The sequence below is a fragment of the Oncorhynchus mykiss genome, chromosome 19, assembly GCF_013265735.2.
Source record: "Oncorhynchus mykiss isolate Arlee chromosome 19, USDA_OmykA_1.1, whole genome shotgun sequence".
Taxonomy (NCBI): domain Eukaryota; kingdom Metazoa; phylum Chordata; class Actinopteri; order Salmoniformes; family Salmonidae; genus Oncorhynchus; species Oncorhynchus mykiss.
The window spans coordinates 55,259,833-55,281,434 of NC_048583.1; the positions used below are offsets into that span (position 1 = coordinate 55,259,833).

Sequence of the window (21,602 nt, forward strand, 5' to 3'; positions counted from 1 at the left end):
CTGTGCTTAGCTCCATCCCGTTTATTTTCATCCTGAAAAACTCCCCAGTCTTTACCAATGTCAAGCATACCCATACCATGATGCAGCCATCACCATGCTTGAAAATAAGGAGGCAGTTACTCAGTGATGTGATGTATTTGCCCCAAACGTATACATTTAGGCCAAAAAGTGTATTCCTTTGATTGGTTTTGTTTTCTTCTTCAGTGCTACTTTAGTGCCTTGTTGCATACATATGCATATTTTGGAATATTTTTATTCTGTATATTTTTATTCTTATTTTCACTCTGTCATTGGTGACATCCCTAAGCAGTTTCCTTCATGTCCTGCAGCTCAGTTCAGAAGGACAACTGCATCTTTGATGTGTCTGGGTGGTTTATGACATCATCCACAGCATAATGATTAACTTGACCATGCCTAGATATATTAAATGTCTGATTTGTTAATGTTAACCATCTACCAACCACTGCCCTTCTTCATGAGGCTTTCGAAAAGCTCCCTAGTCTTTGTAGTTTAATTTATGCTTAAAATTCAGTACTTGACTGAGGGACCTTACAGATGTTTTATGTATGGGGAACAGAGGAAGGGGTAGTCATTAAAAAAGAATGTCAACCTCTTATTTCACACAGTGAGTCCATATAACTTATGTGATTTGTTAAGCCACATTTTACTTCTGAACTAATTAAGGCTTGCCTAAACAAAGGGGGTGAATATTAATGCGACTATATTTTACTTATTTAATTTTAATTAATTTGTAAATATGTGTATCATTTTATTTTCACTTTGACATTATGGAGTATTCTGTATAGATCAAAAACATGTTTTACTTTAACGCAACACCATGTGAAAAAGAGGGTGCAGACTTTCTATAGGCTCTGTACTTTACACCAAAGTGATTAAAAAACTAACTGTAACGTTGTTAATACAGGCTAATATCAGGCCAATACCAACGGAGGGGTGCTAGAGTCTGGTGGTTGAGGCCTGTATCAGACCTGGTGGACTAGCCTGTGTCATGACAAACAGGGGAACAAGACAAGGGTGAGTATTTAAAACAGTCTCTGCTCCCTGCCAGGAGAATCTTTCAGCAGCCACTACACTTCTGAACAGCTGCCTAATGGGGCTAGTGAACCTAGGAGCCGCAGTAAAAACAAAATGACAGCTTGAAGATAATTAAAGTAGTACAGTTGAGCAGATTATGAGCCAATTAGCAACAGTTAATTAAGTAGTGGGTGGGAGAATCAAAGGGACGGCAGTCTGTGTAGGGCTTTATGAATAGTTTGTGAAAGATGTGTAAAAAGACATGGAAAACTGTATCACTCAGTGACTTGGTGACTATATTGCGTTTTGATGCTACAGGATGTTGCAGTATAATCATGAGAACACAATGCACAATGCTGTCAGTAGAGGGTGTTCTTCTGCATAAAATATGTGATCAGTCTAGATGGCCACATGGCATGTAGTTGTTAACAGTTCTACCGTGTGAGCTATTCAACATTTTATTACCAGAGATTTCAAAGGGAAATATATTTCAATTTTTATTGTGAAGGTAGAGCATCAGTATTTCCAGAAAATATCAACGTGATTCCCATATTATTTATATTTGTTATGAGGGAATGTGCATCCCTTTCTTTGTTCTCATGTAGAAAATGTGTATGGAGCTGCAGAAGGGGAAGTAGGTGAGGATGAGGGGGGAAGCAGCCTCTTCATCACGGTAGATGGGTCCTCATAAGATATTTTCTCTGATAGGGCAGCAGGCCCCAGGTTAACCAAGGCTTGTCTTAGCTAGTATTATATTGGAGGTCATACTGGTGGATACCATTTTTATGTCGCTATGTCCAGCATGAAGGAAGTTAAAGGTAGTTTCACAAGAAAATGTTAACTAGCATTAGCGCAATGACTGGAAGTCTATGGGTATCTGCACCAAAGCTAGTTAGTATAGGCTCGCGAGGGCCTCCCGGGTGGCGCAGTGGTTAAGGGCGCTGTACTGCAGTGCCAGCTGTGCCATCAGAGTCCCTGGGTTCGCGTCCAGGCTCTGTCGTAACCGGCCGCGACCGGGAGGTCCGTGGGGCGACGCACAATTGGCCTAGCGTCGTCCGGGTTAGGGAGGGCTTGGTCGGTAGGGATGTCCTTGTCTCATCGTGCACCAGCGACTCCTGTGGCGGGCCGGGCGCAGGGCGCGCTAGCCAAGGTTGCCAGGTAGACGGTGTAGCCGTGTAGCTGTCGGCTGGCTTCCGGGTTGGATGCGCGCTGTGTTAAGAAGCAGTGCGGCTGGTTGGGTTGCGTATCGGAGGACGCATGACTTTCAACCTTCGTCTCTCCCGAGCCCGTACGGGAGTTGTAGCGATGAGACAAGATAGTAGCTACTACAACAATTGGATACCACGAAATTGGGGAGAAAAAGGGGTACAAATTCAAAACAAAAAAAATAAAAAAATAAAAGTATAGGCTCGCGAAACTACCTCTAACTTCCTTTATACTTCAATGTATAGTCAGCACAGGCATACATGACTGTGATGTTTTCTGTGTTCCGAGTATGAAGACAAAGCTATCTATCTCGAGTTAAGGACAGTGCTTTATATATTCTGTAAATAGTTTCCCCAAACGGCGATAATAAATTGATACAATTGATTTTAAAAAATTCTAATCAATTTATTTTTATTCTGTGCATACAATCTATACAATACAGTGGTCTTTGACTATGGTTGCAAAATTTCAGGAACTTTCAATATATTCCCTGGTTTCCCAGAGATCCTAGTTGGAAGATTCCATATTTCCTGCTAATTGTCTTCTTATTCCCAAAATCCTCCAACTGGGATTTCGGGAAAACTAGGGAATTTATTGAAAGTTCACGGAGTTTCAGTGCAGCTTAGATGAACTTATAGAGAGACACATTTACTACCATACCTTTCCTTTGACAGTTCATAATAATATTTTAACAGAAAACAAATATACATGAGGATGATCAAGAAATCCTCAAAGAATATTGCTATTCCTCAAGAGAAAGGAATTGAACAGGAGTGTGTCATAAAGAGTGACATTAAAGGGATAGTTACATCTCAACAAGCATGTCTTGATTCGATGAAAAATGGGCTTACATTGTTTAACATGAATAGCCATATCTGAGTGACCATTTAGTGCAATTGGAGCAAGCATACATGAATGTAAATCAAAGCTGAATTTCAAGTAGCTCATGCATTGAAGCTTCTCTGATCAAATATTTTGACAATAACAGGTGTAAAAAGCCATTTGTAAAAGAAAAGAATGTATATAACTTGTTTTGGTTGACTTGTTATGGTGTATAAAATGTAATGTAATTGTGTCGAAATGTATATTAGATACCACACCAAGACACTACAACAGGTATGCAGATTTTATGACATATATTCAAAAACAATTGATCTAACCACTTGTTAGAGCTTGCCCGCTTCCTAAATTCACATAATTTCTCATCAAATCCATTATCCTTTATAAAACACATCAAGAAACAATGTCATGATGAGTTACCCGAAGAGAACATTATCACCAGACTAAGTTGCAAATTAGGTATTCATTGTTTTGAAATATTCACAAAATCTGTTTGACAGGTTTGTAGTCCTTTTGTGGTGTCATTTTTTAAACGCACATGTGGATGGGTAAGCAGCTAGACTAGGAACATCTAGATTTGTGCAGAATATTTTTCTCCTTTGAACAATACTACCTCGGAAATCTTGATACATTTCTGCTTCGTCTAATTATTTTTGTTGTTCCTCTCCAGTGACAAATCCAATGTATGGATTTTTTTTGTATCACAGAGGGATGGATTCTTGGGAGAATGGGTCTGTAGTTGTGAGCTTGAGGCTATCAAGACTCAGTAGAGCCATCATACGAGCATAGAAGAAAAGGGACTTATCTTCTATGCTTTTGATTAATATGCTGTTTGTAACCTCAACTGCTTGCATCAAAGTTAGCGTAAGTGAATAAAATATGATTTGATTATTTCAGAACAGAATCTTCGGCTATAGAGAACAAGTGCTTGAACATTTGGGCTTTAGGTTAAACAAGTGGTTCAAACATACTGCAGCTGATGCTAAATAAGCAAGAATGTATGGATAAAGAAAGTTGCCGAAAGTAGCTTTCCTTGCTCTCTCTGTCTCAGTAGTAGACACACGAGTACATTCAGTATATTCATGCATGATGCGTCACCTGCATTCTCCACTGGGAAATCCCACAAAGAACAAACAATGCTCAGCTGTCCTAAAAATCAAACAAAATCGGAATAAAAATCTAACCAAATCCAGAGATGCAATCACCCCACTCTCCCTCCCTGTGACCACAAAGTCAGGTTATCTGATCCGTCGCAACATTTTCCCCTTCAGGCTAAAAGGGAAAGAGGAAGGTTGGCTCTGACTCTGACAAAGCTATTCCCTTAATGGCAACAGAAATATTTTGGATCCACAGCTCAGAGGATTTCCTCCATGGTTTCAGGCGGCCATTTTGTGGGAAGAATGGTCCTCTCCCTCACGCCTGAGGTTGGCATCTAATCAGTGCTACTGTCAGAGCCATCCCTGCGCATCATGGTAGTGTGCCACTGTGCCTCTCCTCCCTCCTCTCTCTCCTTCTCTTCCTCTCGTTATCGCTCTCCAGCACTCTCTATTTCTCTCTCTCGCTCTCAGATGTTTTCCAGGACATCACAGGGCACATAGCCTCTCTTCTTTCCACTGGCCACTCGGATGAAGCCACTGTGTTCATCCTCACCGCTTACACAAATCTGATGAAACAGTGAATATGATCTTGTGATTTAGTTGCTTTTTGTACAAACAAAACACATTTTAACACATTCAATTCACAATGCACAGTGGCCCTAAAGGGCGAAGTAGCTTTAGGGTCACTGTAAGGAATATTTAATTCTCCCACCAAACAACAATGACACCTGTCTGTATTTGCCTGATAGTCTTTGATACAGCTGTAGAGGGGTAGTTTGAATAGTATTTTATACAGCTGTAGAGGGGTAGTTTGAATAGTCTTTGATACAGCTGTAGAGGGGTAGTTTGAATAGTCTTTGATACAGCTGCAAAAGGTAGTTTGAATAGTCTTTGATACAGCTGCAGAGGGGTAGTTTGAATAGTCTTTGATACAGCTGCAGAGGGGTAGTTTGAATAGTCTTTGATACAGCTGCAGAGGGGTAGTATGAATGGCTGTGTGACTGGAAACAGCGGATGTTGCTACTCATTGGGGATGGAGGCAGAGCTATGAGGTCACTGAGTCATCTTCAAAGTGTTAGGAATGGATGCATCTCCATTGGGGGTTACTAGCATGAACTCCCCTCTGAATCCTAAAATGGCCATGCAAAGCATTGTGGGAAAAGGATTTGAGACGGCATTTGCCGTGCCAAAATGGTAATGCCATGGAAACTGCTGAGAGGGGGGGACTACCAATTGGCCAGCTCAGGTCCCTCCTTTGAAGTGAATGTCCCGGGAGAGAGTCTTTGGACTGAGTGCCCAGGACTCCCATTGCCTATGGGAATTGGTGAGCATATGAACTGTATCTGATGTCCACTTGTATCTGGGGCTTAAACATGAAATGCAGCAAGTAAAGTTGTACATGGAAACATTTAATGGACTAACTATACAATTCTTTAACAACCGATAATAACAATCATGTTTTCTTGTATATTAGTTCAATTGGGGATAATTGGGTACTTTTTTGTCACAAAAATCGTTTGACATAATTATGGTATGATTTAAAATAATGCTGTTATGGAATTTCTGATTTTATTGGAGATGTACAGATAGAGGATGACAGGAAAGATAGAGAGAGATAGAGATATAGAGAGATAGAAATAGAGATAGAGATAGCAAGATGGAAAGATAAAAGGGCTAGAGATTGCAAGATAGAGAGACAGAAAGATAGAGAGAGGTCGTCTCAAAAGGCAGAAGGCCAGATTCAAACCTATGACGAAACATGCGTGCCGGAGGCCGGGCATTACCACTCAACCAGACAGGCCACAATTATCATTGTATTGCGGGTAACAGTGAGATCACATACCTGGCCCTCCTTCAGAGTGATCTGGCCTTGCTCCTTACAGCCGATAAACGTCCGGTGACACCTGAACACTCTGTCTCCGGTCTTCACCTGGTGAGCAAAGGCTGCTGGGAAGAAACCGATCCTGTCCTCGATCATGCCCTAGATCCATCATCCAGAAGAAACATTATACACCATCACAGCTCCTGGTATTACTAACATGGCAGCAGACTGGTGCAGACCCAGCGCCAGAAAGAATCCGTTGGACTGGCCTTTGATTTCCATAGGGGGGGGCATGTTTTTCCACAGGACCTCCTATGTGTGCACCCGCTTGAGCGTTCACAATGGGTTAATGGGTCTAATGGTAAAGCACATAGGCAGCTGGTGAGTTTCAAGTTTGGGGAAACTTACAATTTATCCTACCACTTCTACCGATCTGCTTGCCAGTCATGATCATTTTTATACGCGTCATTTCCTGGAACAGTTTCATTTCAATAATAACGTTTTAGTTTTTTTCTAAATTATCGTCATGTGGTTAATCATAAAAATCTGAAGTATAATGATAAACATGTAAAAGTTCAAATTGAACTATGGCGAGAGCACCAACCTCATATGGACACATTGATACACTGTGATCCATTGGCGGCTAAAGAAATGACAGCATAGAACTCAGAGACAGCCTATAGGCCAATGCAGCAGTAGGCCTATAACTTCCATCGTCAACTAAGTAAAATACATAGGCGTAAAGTCGACAAATACAAACAGTAGAAAATATCCTGATGAAAATTCTGGTTCTTTCAATCACATTCATCTCTCTGCCTCCCTTTCTATCTGTCTTGAGCTATTGCTAGTGAAGTGCAACATTGTATCAAATCATCACTTGGTCCAGCCTGAAGCTGTAGCTGTAGCTAGTGAACTTGCAACATTGTATCAACTAGGCTATTCCGGGCCCATGTGAGTTTCCTGCGCCAGTGAGCTCAGGACAGAAATATGTTTGTTTTTTAATGATGTTTCCACTGGATATATGGGATCATGATATTTAGCTCTTTCACACCAAGGCTTGGTGATTATCGAGGCCGGGAGTGTTGGATAGATTTTTCACATACTGAGGAATTATCATTCACAATGGATGTAAAAAAAACAGACTTTGTTGACTTGTGTGAGGTGAAGAAAAAATTGCCTGAGAGGCTCAGCTTATTAGTGTTGTACGTGGTGAGTTAAAACAATCAGAAATCAGACATTGCCAAATGGGCTCTTTCCTACAAATGCATTCTGGAGAGAGATGCACCATATTCTCCACACAAACCTCCCCTTCTTCTTGATACAACATTTTAAATTATAGTAAAAACACATGCCATGCTATTTTGGTACAGACAGCATCAGCTACATGGTCTACACATACTGAGACAAAGGGGCGCTGCTTCATTCGCTTGGATGCTTTAACTGAGATTGATGAGTCTGTCTGTTGGCGCGTGTCTCTGTCAAATTAATTATCAAAGAGGAGGTAGGGTAGGGTAGGTTAGGGTAAGGTAGGGTAGGGTAGGGTAGGGTAGGGTAGGGTAGGGTAGGGTAAGGAGGTAGGGTAGGGTAGGGTAGGGTAAGGAGGTAGGGTAAGGAGGTAGGGTAGGGTAGGGTAGGGTAGGGTAGGGTAGGGTAGGGTAGGGTAGGGTAGGGTAGGGTAGAGTAGGGGATGGTAGGGTAAGGAGGTAGGGTAGGGTAGGGAAGGGTAAGGAGGTAGGGTAGGGTAGGGTAGGGTAAGGAGGTAGGTAGGGTAGGGTAGGGTAGGGTAGGGTAGGGTAGGGAGGTAGAGTAGGATGGGCCAGGCCCCCTAAGGCCCCCCCATAACGCCGGCCCTGGACTGGTGTAGTGTAGTGGTTTAAATGTCAGTACTAGCTGTCTTCCACTTAAATACATACCTTCCACCAGTCATCATTGGAGTCGTCTGCCAGTACGATTCTGTCTCCGGGTCTAAATTAGAAATAAATTGTGTATTAAAAAAAATCTACGTCTCTGATGCTGTAAATTAGATTTAATCTGACAATAAGAAAGAAAAATCAGAAATAATGTTTCAATTATGACTCGTTGATTGCTAGAGTCATAATATCTCTTTAAAAAATATCCTGTCTATTGAGACAGGTCTGTGAGAGGAAAAACACTGTGGTTTTAGTTTGAACATGTTAAAAATGGTCATCTATTGAGATCTTTCAATTATAAAAAAAAAAGAGGGACGTTTTGGTTTATTAAATATATTGCCAATCGGAATATGTTTGGAATCATGCTTTTATGGTTTCATCACCATCATCGTGGGGGCGACAGGTAGCCTAGTGACTAGAGTGTTGGACTAGTAACCAGAAGGTAGCCTAGTGGCTAGAGTGTTGGACTAGTAACCAGAAGGTAGCCTAGTGGCTAGAGTGTTGGACTAGTAACCAGAAGGTAGCCTAGTGGCTAGAGTGTTGGACTAGTAACCGGAAGGTAGCCTAGTGGTTAGAGTGTTGGACTAGTAACCAGAAGGTAGCCTAGTGGCTAGAGTGTTGGACTAGTAACCGGAAGGTAGCCTAGTGGCTAGAGTGTTGGACTAGTAACCAGAAGGTAGCCTAGAGGCTAGAGTGTTGGACTAGTAACCGGAAGGTAGCCTAGTGGCTAGAGTGTTGGACTAGTAACCGGAAGGTAGCCTAGTGGTTAGAGTGTTGGACTAGTAACCAGAAGGTAGCCTAGTGGCTAGAGTGTTGGACTAGTAACCGGAAGGTAGCCTAGTGGCTAGAGTGTTGGACTAGTAACCGGAAGGCTGCACGATCAAATCCCCGAGCTGACAAGGTAAAAATCTGTCGTTCTGCCCCTGAACAAGGCAGTTAACCCAATGTTCCACGGCCGTCATTGAAAATAAGAATTTATTCTTAACTGACTTGCCTAGTATAATAAAAAATAAACTAAAATCATCATGTTGCAGTAGGCTAATAACAAATTATACAGAAGAAAGTTATCACAAGACAGGTGTCACAACATGTAATGTAAAAAGAGAGTGAAATTTCTCCACCTTTTGATGAGGGTGCCTTTAAAGTCCACAGTACAATGTGATTTATTGTGTCTGTCTGAAGTGTTGATTAGGGTCTGTAATGGGAACCTGAGACCTTGATCCTGTCTAGCTTGTCTTTCATAGGAGAAGATTTAAAACAACACTTTGAAGCAGCACCCAACTGTACAGCAGCTATTTGTGGGTTGGGAGTCATGCTGTGATGTGGGTGTGAATGAATTTCAAATGAAGTGGGGGATGATTGAAGTCTTTCTGGGGAGCAAGGAGGAAGATCTCAGATGATTGGAGCGTCTGAGAGGAGACAGTGTAGACATTATACACGCCAGATCCAAGGACTGGATTACTAAGGGAACGATGGAGTAAAATGGATACTTAGGGTCAAGGGCTGTTGAGAGAGAAACTCTTATTTCTTAAGGGCCCATTGCAAAATGACATAACGAAAATGGTGCCCTATATGTTAATATTTACGTAGTCCAGACAATTCTCACTGGGCACAGACGTCAATTCAACATCTATTACACGTTGGTTCAACGTAATTTAATTAAAATGACATGGAAACAACAAGTGTGTGCCCAGTGGGTTGCCAGCTTTCCACAGGTTCCAAAAAATATCACAAAGACGTTGATATTTGTCTCATTAAGCAATGAGGCCCGAGTGGGTGTGGTTTATGGCCAATATACCACGGCTAAGGGCTGGTCTTTAGCACAACGCAATGCGGAGTGACTGGATAGAGCCCTTAGCTGTGGTAAAGTATATTGGCCATATACCAAAAACCTCAGAGGTGCCTTATTTCTATTCTTATTTCTATTATAAACTGGTTACCAAATAGAGCAATTAAAAGTGCATGTTTTGTCATACCCGTGGAATACGGTCTGATATATCACGGCTGTCAGCAAATCAGCATTTAGGGCACGAACCACAGTTTATGATAAGCAATAAACCATCAGGTATTGTCTTTCTATCTCATCATATTGTAATTGTGTCAAATCACAACCATATTTATGTAACAACATCTTTATAAGCTAATGAATCGGGTCAAATCATAACCATATTCATGTGTCGATATCTTTATAATCAAATGAATTAATGTGGGTTTATGCCTGGCTCATGATTAAGAGATAGTCTTATGGTCATTAAACTGAGCAAAGTACAAGCAGAAGACCACACACAAATCACAGACAATTTAATTGTCATGCATAACAAAACAGACAGTGTTTATTCATGTTGTATTAGAGAATAGCACTGGCAAAGACCAGATATCTATTGAGCAGTGACTACAGCATGCATTCAGTGACGTCTGCCTGCTTATCGAGGTAAACACAGTGTGTTCTACATTCAAGAGAAACCTAAGGTAATTGTTAACGTCGTGGTTTTAACAAAGAAAATGCAGGAAATGTCCAGGCAAGGCCAAGGCCCATCAGAAATCAATCAAACACCCTGTTCTGACAGTGAGCTAGTAGGAGCTTCTGGCCCTTGTAGATAAGAGAGTTTAAACTAAGCAGTCCCATAAATCAGTCACACCATTTATGACACTGTTTTTGTAAGTATTACAAAAGTGAAACAACGGTAATGTGTGACTGACTTGCCACTGGTGCTTGCTACCAGGTTAACGGACAGCTTCAGTGTGTGTAGATTTGTGCGTGTAGATATGTGTGTAGATGTGTGTGTGTAGATGTGTGGGTCGACTGAAGCTTATTTCCATGACAATTTGCCACCACAATTGGGGGCCAGTCACAAAAATAATATCAACTTGGAGAGAAAAAGGGAATGTGTGTGTGTGTGTTTGTGTATACCACTGACCTCATCTCCAGGTCTTCACTCTCCTGGGGAGTGAATGTAAACAAAGCAACATAGGTGTTGAGCTGAAGTGTGTCCTTCTGCAGCCATTTCCTCTCCTGCAAGGCAAAACACACACGCATACACACACACACACACGCACACGCACACGCACACGCACACACACACACACACAGCAGCTGTCAGCACGATCCACAAAACAGAGTATAGACGTGCAAAAAAACTACTACAGGTTTGCTGTTATTCCCTAATCAAATCACAGAGGAAATGCATTACTTTTGATTATTACTCATTCCTTTTGATTATTCCTAGAATAGAATGAGCTCTTGTTCCGATGAAAAAAAGAGAGAATTGCTGAAGTCGTTCTGCCACCTGCTACTGTAAAGTTTCCACAACATTATATACATGTGTGGGAGGAAGCATCCTCTTGTTGAGTTGATCTGTTTTCATAAGCTCCCAGGAAATGAAAAGACAATAATAGCAGGGGCGGAGAGGATGTTGTTAGAGACGTGCTAACACAATTATCGCAGACACATTCAGTAACCGTATTTGTACGCACCTTTAGGCACTTTCTGCTTTTGTCACAATTAGTCGCAATGTCACAATGACCCAGAATGCCAGGCGGTGTCTGAGAAAGGCCCATAAAATTGCCAAAGACTCCAGCCACCCGAGACATGGACTGTTCTCCATGCTCCAGTCTGGCAGACGGTCCCGGTTCATCAAGGCTCAGACCAACAGACGACTAAACAGCTTCTATCCCCTGGCCATAAGACTGTTAAATGGCTAATAACTACTGCTCACCCTCACACCTACGCTGCTGCTGAAATGATTATTGATTTGATTTATTACTACCACTACGCTGCTGTTCACTGATTATTGATTGCCATTAGTACCTATCTATTTTAGCCTGTTACTTGTCACTGTTACTCCTGTTTACATGTATACTGAGTGTACAAAACATTAGGAACACCTGCTCTTTCCATGGCATAGACTGGCCAGGTGAATCCAGGTGAAAGCTATGATGCTTTATTGATGTCACCATTAATCCACTTCAATCAGTGTAGATGAAGGGGAGGAGACAGGTTAAAGAGGATTTTTAAGCCTTGAGACAATTGAGACATGGATTGTGTATGTGCGCTGCTGGCCCTGGGTGAAATGTACTGCTGGCCCTGGGTGAACCGTTCTGCTGGCCTTGGGTGAAATGTTCTGCTGGCCCTGGGTGAACCGTTCTGCTGGCCTTGGATGAACCGTTCTGCTGGCCTTGGGTGAACCGTTCTGCTGGCCCTGGGTGAACCGTTCTGCTGGCCCTGTGTGAACCGTTCTGCTGGCCCTGGGTGAAATGTTCTGCTGGCCTTGGGTGAACCGTTCTGCTGGCCCTGGGTGAACCGTTCTGCTGGCCCTGGGTGAAATGTTCTGCTGGCCCTGGGTGAAATGTTCTGCTGGCCCTGGGTGAAATGTTCTGCGGGCCCTGGGTGAACCGTTCTGCTGGCCCTGGGTGAAATGTTCTGCTGGCCCTGGGTGAAATGTTCTGCTGGCCCTGGGTGAACCGTTCTGCTGGCCCTGGGTGAAATGTTCTGCTGGCCCTGGGTGAAATGTTCTGCTGGCCCTGGGTGAAATGTTCTGCTGGCCCTGGGTGAACCGTTCTGCTGGCCCTGGGTGAAATGTTCTGCTGGCCCTGGGTGAACCGTTCTGCTGGCCCTGGGTGAAATGTTCTGCTGGCCCTGGGTGAAAATGCGGTAAGGCACAACAGAAACTTTAGGGGATCATTATGGCAGACTAACAGCTCTCTGGGGACATTTCCTCCGCCCTGGGTGGTTATATTTGTCTGTATGGTGGCCATTACATTGGAAAATTTCAAAACAATGATAACTGCAGTAGGGCCAATGAGACAGAGTGAAGAGTTAAACGAGCAGCAAAAAAAACTCTTAAGTTCACAAATCAGTGTAAGAAAACAATGTACAAGCCATTTGATTACTTCTCAATCATTCAAGACATGGGGATGTAAGATGTCCAGGGAACAGTTGTTGGTTGGTCTGGAATATAGGACAAGAAATGGGCTGTACAATTGAATAGGCCAGCTAGTAATTTGTGTCTCTCATTTCAGATAGGACAAGAGGCAACACGGGACAATCTGCTCCTGCAGCGTGGTTCATTCCTCTGCTCATTATCCTGTAGAGCCTGTGTCTGTGTGTCCTTGTGTTTGGGTGCCAGGCTGCTTTTAAAGATCTGCCTTCAGACGAACAAACGACATCCTCCCAGCCGTGCTCAGCTCAGCCAGATAAGAGTGGTGGAAAATACCACTTTACATGTTTCAGCGAGCTGGCCAGGAGAGATCGCATAGTGTGTGTGTGTGTGTGTGTGTGTGTGTGTGTGTGTGTGTGTGTGTGTGTGTGTGTGTGTACGTATGTGTGTGTGCACATTCACATGCATGTTTGCTTGTATATCTTTGTGTTTCTCTGTATTTTTTTTGTGTTTTTGGTCGTTTCCAACGTTGACATTAAGGATAAACATGTCAAATGAATGATAGAGGCTGGCTAGAAATCTTACAAATATGAAACATGTTCTGGGAACATGAATACAGCATTTCTTATACATGTATTTTTTTTTCATTCTACCACCGTAGAAGCCAGAGAGAGGGCAAAATAAATCTGTCTGAGGTTTGCTAATCAATATTACACTACAGGGAACAGAATGGAGTTTGCACTAGTTTTGTAACGTGTCAGGCTGCGCGCAGAAAATAAATATTGCACAGACCGGAGCTGGAGATATAAACATCAGGGTAAAAGCCTATTCATATCTGTGTGTGTCAGTGGCCGAGGCAAGGGTATAATTTGTCTGTAAGGGAGATGTGTTTTTCTCCTAACTCCTGGGAAAGTAAGTAGTGATGGGAGTCTGGCCAATAGTAAGTAGCATGCTGATGGACACCCACACAGCAAGAACTGGCTCAGGATCAGGTCTCAGGCTGAAGGCACAGAGTAGAGTACAGCCCACGAGCACACACAGCACAGACACAGTTCTCAGAAGCTTTCAATAGAATACTGTACAATATCTCAGGACATCCTTTAGTCCAGAGCTATGATTTGCTCAGGGCCAACAGACAACAAAAGCTAATGTCTCATGTCAGTTTTCTTCCTCGGCATAGACTAATTATGACATGTTGAAATCTAAGTTTAGAAGCTAGTTAATGATAGGATTTTCACACTTCTCCTCTTTTGGGTAGGTTCAAGCCCTACCCATTATAGACAATTGCATATTTCAAATTGGGATGACACCAACCTTACTAAGCCCAGAGCTCATTTGTCTCCAGAGCAGTTTGTGCTATCCTTAGACTTTATGTCAATGTGATGGTCCGTAGGACAAATGGGCAATAGACTAAGGATAGCCGTGGGTTAAGAGACATTCTAGAGGGACATTTCTGCAGCACACACAAACAATAAGAGCTGAGAAAATAATCAGTCACTGGGTTCCACTGAAGAACAATAACTTTGTATTTTCCATTTCCAGATCAGAGGTTATTATGATTTGTCATGAACAGTTCTTGCAGTGTTTACTTCTACCTGGGTTCTATGTGCCAGCAGTCTTTCTCAATGCATTTGTGTTTCGTCATGAAAGAGCGCATCGCCCAAGACAACGGAACTGTACTGTAGATGAGGCAGGCAAGAGACATTATTTGTGACCTCATAAAACAGTATTAAAATGATGTTGGTGTGTTCTACTCTGTTCCACCTGTGTAAGACAAGACAGGCTGGCTGTTTCTCACACCCTCAGCTGCCATGCTGTACCCTTTTCTCTCTCTACTGACCCTGTTGTCTCAAAGCATCTGAGTGTTCAGAGGCATCCTGGATGAGTTCAACACACAATTACACCATTTCTAACGTAAAAAATATATGTAACTCCCTTAGCATTCCACTGATATGCTTGGATGGGAATTAAATGAGTAACACTAATGTAATTCACAGTAGGAAAAAGTCTGTGTGGAAGTTGAACTTTTCTCTCCGCTGCCCTCCTTGGAGTTACAGGGAATCTGGTTACTATACTGTAAGTGTTTGTGTTCCTTACCGGTGAATCATCAGGTTTCCTCTCAGCTACGTGGCAATAGGGAATGGGCTCCGTCCCATTCTCAAGTGATGTAAACACTGGAAAATGTCAAAACATTCAGTAAATCACCCCAAATCAACGACAAATACTTCAATTATCAAAGACAACAGTAAAGCTATCAACACTTTGACAATCATAGAAAAGACAGCGAAGCTTGGATGAATCTCGATAGCAGTGGGATTTCATCTACTGAATGTCCTGGAATAAACCTAAGTATTTATTTTTACAGTACAAGCTGTGATAGAAAAGCTATTTCATAAACAAATACATCATTTCAGAAAGCAATAGAGTATTCAGATGGGATTACTAATGGGACAGATTCCCATGCTGGAATCTGTCCCATATTTTCCTCTTTTTAGTGAGCACTGTCCAGATATTCAAGTAGCATGTGGCAAGTAGAGAGGAACACAGTAGAAGGTTACCCTTCCTCAATCCTCAGGGGTCAGATTATATTCTTTTTGTGGAGCTTCTAAAGGCATTTTGAATAATGTGAGGTCTACTTCAACCAGTGTCCCTTCTACAACTTCATTGTCCTGGGTGAATGCTACTGCATGCAAAAGGTCAGGGCAATAGGCGTATTACTCTTCCTCTTTGAGATCTTACACTAAGTACAGTACATAGAACTGAGAATCCAATGCATTCAGTCCCGCATCCATTACATTCAGTGAGCATCCAATACATTGTCGGCATCCATTACATTCAGTGAGTATCCATTACATTCAGTCGGCATCCATTACATTCCGTGAGCATCCATTACATTCAGTGAGCATCCATTACATTCAGTGAGAATCCATTACATTCAGTGAGCATCCATTACATTCAGTCAATATCCATTACATTCAGTGAGCATCCATTACATTCAGTGAGCATCCATTACATTCAGTGAGTATCCATTACATTCAGTCAATATCCATTACATTCAGTGAGTATCCATTACATTCAGAGAATATCCATTACATTCAGTGAGTATCCATTACATTCAGTGAATATCCATGACATTCAGTGAGTATCCATGACATTCAGTGAGCATCCATTACATTCAGTGAGTATCCATGACATTCAGTGAGTATCCATTACATTCAGTGAGTATCCATGACATTCAGTGAGTATCCATTACATTCAGTGAGTATCCATTACATTCAGAGAATATCCATTACATTCAGTGAGTATCCATTACATTCAGTCAATATCCATTACATTCAGTGAGTATCCATTACATTCAGTGAGTATCCATTACATTCAGTCAATATCCATTACATTCAGTGAGTATCCATTACATTCAGTCAATATCCATTACATTCAGTGAGTATCCATTACATTCAGTCAATATCCATTACATTCAGTGAGTATCCATTACATTCAGTCAATATCCATTACATTCAGTGAGTATCCATTACATTCAGTCAATATCCATTACATTCAGTGAGTATCCATTACATTCCGTGAGCATCCATTACATTCAGTGAATCAACTGGAATTTAGATCAAGGATCTGGCATATAAGGTTATAGACATACCATTGAGCAGTCAGTAATGTTTCATTCATAAAGTCTATGCATAACAGAAGTGCATTTCCCAGTGTCACTGATGGCTGCCTCAGTCACTGATGGCTGTCTCTTAGTCACTGATGGCTTCATGGCTGATGGCTGCCTCTTAGTGGCTGATGGCTGCCTCTTAGTGGCTGATGGCTGCCTCTTAGTGGCTGATGGCTGCCTCTTAGTGGCTGATGGCTGCCTCTTAGTGGCTGATGGCTGCCTCTTAGTGGCTGATGGCTGCCTCTTAGTGACTGATGGCTGCCTCTTAGTGACTGATGGCTGCCTCTTAGTGACTGATGGCTGCCTCTTAGTGACTGATGGCTGCCTCTTAGTGACTGATGGCTGCCTCTTAGTGACTGATAGCTGCCTCTTGGTGACTGATGGCTGCCTCTTAGTGACTGATGGCTGCCTCTTAGTGACTGATGGCTGCCTCTTGGTGACTGATGGCTGCCTCTTGGTACACCGTGTACAGTACTCACCATTATCACTGTGCTTCCTGGTGAGTTCATGTTGACTGCTGTGAGCGTCGTCCTCCTCTGGAACCTGGGCTAAGTCACTGGTCTGTGGGAGCAGATAGAGAGCATTACATCTAACTGACAGATTGTTGCCAGTCATTCAGATCCTACAGTAGCTAGATACCTAGACCACACACACATTTCTGATCTTTAAAGTGATGCAGCAGAGTTTTTGTAGTAGCTAGTAGTTTTGAAGTAGCACTCACGAGGCAAAATGGGTCATCCATATCATGATCATCCATATCTTATGATATGTTACGTCCTTATTTTTTATTTTCCCCCTGGAGTTCGTATGATATGTTACAAATTCCAATTTGTACTTTTTCCTGCGATTCGTACCATATGACACATTTGTAAGTGCTTAAGATCCTGTTAAATCTCTTTAATGTTTGTGACACATTTCCTAGAAATCGTAGAGGGTGGTCTAGATTTAGGACCACCAAAAAAGCTTTGATGTTATCTTGAATTTACAAACGCTGCTCAACGGAGCACAAAAACATTGACTGATATTATGACTGGGCAACAGTTGAAGGAATCATAACAACATATGAACCCACCAAAGCAGTACTGCAGATGTTCTAAATCGGTGCCAATTATCATTGTAACTTATGCGAAACGTGTACAATGTGTATGACAAGTTTATCGTGCAATTTATGTATTATGTTGAGTGTAGAATATACCGTGTCTTTTTTCTATGCAGCACCACTGTGTGTCTAAGACTATTTTCCCCTCGGGGACATTAAAGTTCATCCTATCTTATCCTTACCAGGGGTGACTGGTAAACAAACTAGGTGGGTGAACTGAGTTTACCCTCTGCTATCACTGATGCTAACCATTGTCCTAGTTTTTAAGCGCCAGGTACTTCAGCTTAAAAATAGCAGCTGTAGCTGGCAGGACTTCCCTGGTAGTTTTAAGACATCATTTCCAGGACTGATTCAAGCTGCAGATACAGTTTAAATTAGATTTACACAGATAAGCTGCAGAGAGGAGAAGAGAAGAGAGGTGCTCCCTTTTTCTTTTGCAATGACTGCATTGTTTACACTTTGAGTCTTCCTCTCTGTCTAAAAGCTCAGCAGATATCTCTCCTGGAATAATTATTTCAATCCCCTCATCATCATCATCATCATCTCTTCCTGGAGTAGATTTCCTTTATTGGTAATATTTACTCAACAATGTCTGTATCCAAGTACACCTTTATTGGTCATATTTACTCCACAGTGGCTGTATCCGAGTCTACCTTTATTGGTCATATTTACTCCACAGTGGATGTATCTACACCCACCAGACATGCCACCAGGGGTCTTTTCACAGCCCCAAAATCCAGAAGAAGTTCAAAAAGCGTACAGTATCATATAGAGCAATTATAGCATGGAACTCCCTTCCATCTCATATTGTTCAAATTAACAGCAAATCTGGTTTCAAAAAACAGATAAAGCAACACCTCACGGCACAACGCCTCTCCCCTATTTGACCTGGATAGTTTGTGTGTATGTATTGATATGTAGACAACGTGTGCCATTTTTACATTTATCTAGTTCTGTCCTTGAGCTGTTCTTGTGTTTTAATGTTCTGCATTATGTCACGTTTCATGTTTTGTGTGGCCCGCAAGAAGAGTAGCTGCTGCTTTCGCAACAGCTAATGGAGATCCTAATAAAATAACAAATCTGAGTACACCTTTACTGGTATATTTACACCACAGTGGCTGTATCTGAGTACACCTTTACTGGTATATTTACTCCACTGTGGCTGTATCTGAGTTCACATTTATTGGTCATATTTACTCCACTGTGGCTGTATCTGAGTACATCATTATTGGTCATATTTATTCAACAGTGGCTGTATCTGAGTACACTGTTACTGGTCATATTTATTCCACAGTGGCTGTATCTGAGTACACTGTTACTGGTCATATTTATTCCACAGTGGCTGTATCTGAGTACATCATTATTGGTCATATTTATTCAACAGTGGCTGTATCTGAGTACACCGTTATTGGTCATATTTACACCACAGTGGCTGTATCTCAGTACACCGTTATTGGTCATATTTACACCACAGTGGCTGTATCTGAGTACACCGTTATTGGTCATATTTACACCACAGTGGCTGTATCTCAGTACACTATCATTACTCAAGGCAGAGCTGGCATGCGCATACAACAACAACACCATGACTGTAGCTTTTCAATCTATACTTTGCCTTTTTGTACATTCCTTGCTGTAAGTAAGAGACAGAGCTCACTTGGCCCACACGTTAACATGAATCTCCCGTCTATAACAACATGTTATAAACATAACCACTGGAATCACATAGCCATTAGTTTATTTCGTTCTTAATCTCTATACGTTGCTGATGGGGTAGTTTCTTAAATGACAGTCAGGTGGGGAATTGCTGATGGGGTAGTTTCTTAAATGACAGTCAGGTGGTGAATTGCTAATGAGGTAGTTTCATTACAGTTTCTCAATCCCGTACAGGCACAATTTGGATCTGTGTTGAAACGTATCTATAGCATAACAGCGATGATCAAATACTCAAATAAATTTACTGACTCAGGTGAAGAAGCCGGATGTGGAAATCCTGGGCTGGTGTGGTTACACGTGGTCTGTGTTTGTGAAGCTGGTTGGATATAATGCCAAATTCTCTAAAATGACATTGGAGGCAGCTTATGGTAGAGAAATTAACATTCAATTCTTTGGCAACAGCTCTGGTGGACATTCCTGCTAATTGCATCTGTTGCATTGTGTTGTGTGACAAAACTGCACATTTTACACTTTCATTGTCTCCAGCACATGGTGCTCCTGTATAATGACACAGCTGTCAGTTGGATGGATTATCTTGGCAAAGGAGAAATGCTCACGAACAGGGATGTAAAAATTTTAGCGAAATAAGCTTTTTGTGAGTATGGAGCTCATGAAACATGGGACCAACACTTTATATGTTGCGTTTATATTTTCAGTTCAGTGTAGTTACTCATCAGCATATGAGGTATTTATATGGTTGTGTCATAATAAGCATATGGTCATGTCTGGACTCATCCTTTACTATTATTAAGCATGCGGAATGTCATTCACCAAACTTCAGCCTATGAGCATGACACACTAAGGTAATTCCACCACGCTGGCTGATTAACCTATCAGTTCACTTGTGCAATAATCCCTTTCCTTTCTTTCAACCAATGGGCATAAATCTAGTGTATTGGGGCGGCAGGGCAAGTTCAAATCCCCGAGCTGACAAGGTACAAATCTGTCGATCTGCCCCTGAACAGGCAGTTAACCTACTGTTCCTAGGCCGTCATTGAAAATAAGAATTTGTTCTTAACTGACTTGCCTAGTTAAATAAAGGTAAAATAAATTAGTATTTATACAGTATCAGTCAAAAGTTTGACATTGAAGAATAATAGTGAAGACATCAACATTATGAAATAACACATAAGGAATCATGTAGAACCAAAAAAGTTTCAAACAAATCAAAATATATTATAAAGTATATTTGAGATTCTTCAAAGGAGCCACCCTTTGCATTGATGACAGCTTTGTACACTATTGGCATTCTTTCAACCAACTTCACCTGGAATGCTTTTCCAACAGTCTCGAAGGAATTCCCACATGCTGAGCACTTGTTGGCTGCTTTTCATTCACTCTGCGATCCAACTCATCCCAAACCAAATAGCCCTTACACAGCCTGGAGGTGTATTGGGTCATTGTCCTGCTGAAAAACAAATGATAGTCCCACTATGAGCAAACCAGATTTGATGGCGCATCGCTGCAGAATGCTGTAGTAGCCATGATCAAAGGTGACTGACTACCTTAAGTGTGCCTTCAATTTTAAATAAATCACTGACAGTGTCACCAGCAAAGCACCCCCACACCATCACACCTCCTCCTCCATGCCTCACAGTGGGAACCCCACATCCAGAGATCATCCGTTCACCTACTCTGTGTCTTACAAAGACACGGCGGTTGGAACCAAAAATCTCAAATTTGGACTCCTCAGACCAAAGGACAGATTTCCACCAGTCTAATGTCCATTGCTCTTGTTTCTTGGCCCAAGCCAGCCTCTTCTTATTATTGGTGTTCTTTGGTAGTGGATTATTTGCAGCAATTCGACCATGAAGACCTAATTCATGCAGTCTCATCTTGGACTTGGTCTTTTACCTATCTTCTGAAAACCACCCTTACCTTGTCATAGCACAACTGATTGGCTCAAACGCATTAAGAAGGAAAGAAATTCCACAAATGAACTTTTAACAAGGCACACCTGTTAAATGAAATGAGAGAAACACTGTTTGAGAGAATGCCAAGAGTGTGCAAAGCTGTCATCAAGGCAAAAGGTGGTGTCACGACTTCCGCCAAAGTCGGTCCCTCTCCTTGTTCGGGCGGCGTTCGGCGGTCGACGTCACCGGCCTTCTAGCCATCGTCAATCCACAAGTGCGATCGAGTCTATGCACTGGGCTCGCTTCTTCACAAAATTGGATCTCAGGACCGCTTACAACCTGGTGTGTATCTGGGAGGGGGACGAGTGGAAGACGCCATTTAGTACCACCTCAGGGCACTATGAGTACCTCGTCATGCCATACGGGTTGATGAATGCTCCATCAGTCTTCTAGGCCAATTTTCCTGGACCTGCACGG

General features: G+C 42.0%; 1 protein-coding gene across 4 annotated transcripts in view; it reads right to left on the minus strand.

Annotated features, from left to right (window-relative positions):
• Positions 1 to 2,621: 2,621 nt before the first annotated feature.
• Positions 2,622 to 21,602, minus strand: part of stac (SH3 and cysteine rich domain) — a 52,120-nt gene continuing 33,139 nt past the window's right edge. For all 4 annotated transcript variants that reach the window (XM_021574740.2, XM_021574742.2, XM_021574738.2 and 1 more), the window contains 6 exons: positions 16,937 to 17,018; positions 14,885 to 14,961; positions 10,829 to 10,923; positions 7,914 to 7,965; positions 6,022 to 6,159; positions 2,622 to 4,744 (listed from right to left, as the gene is read on the minus strand). In XM_021574740.2, the coding sequence (XP_021430415.2) occupies positions 4,646 to 4,744; positions 6,022 to 6,159; positions 7,914 to 7,965; positions 10,829 to 10,923; positions 14,885 to 14,961; positions 16,937 to 17,018 (543 nt within the window). In that variant the 3' untranslated portion in view covers positions 2,622 to 4,645. The remainder of the gene's footprint in view (positions 4,745 to 6,021; positions 6,160 to 7,913; positions 7,966 to 10,828; positions 10,924 to 14,884; positions 14,962 to 16,936; positions 17,019 to 21,602) is intronic.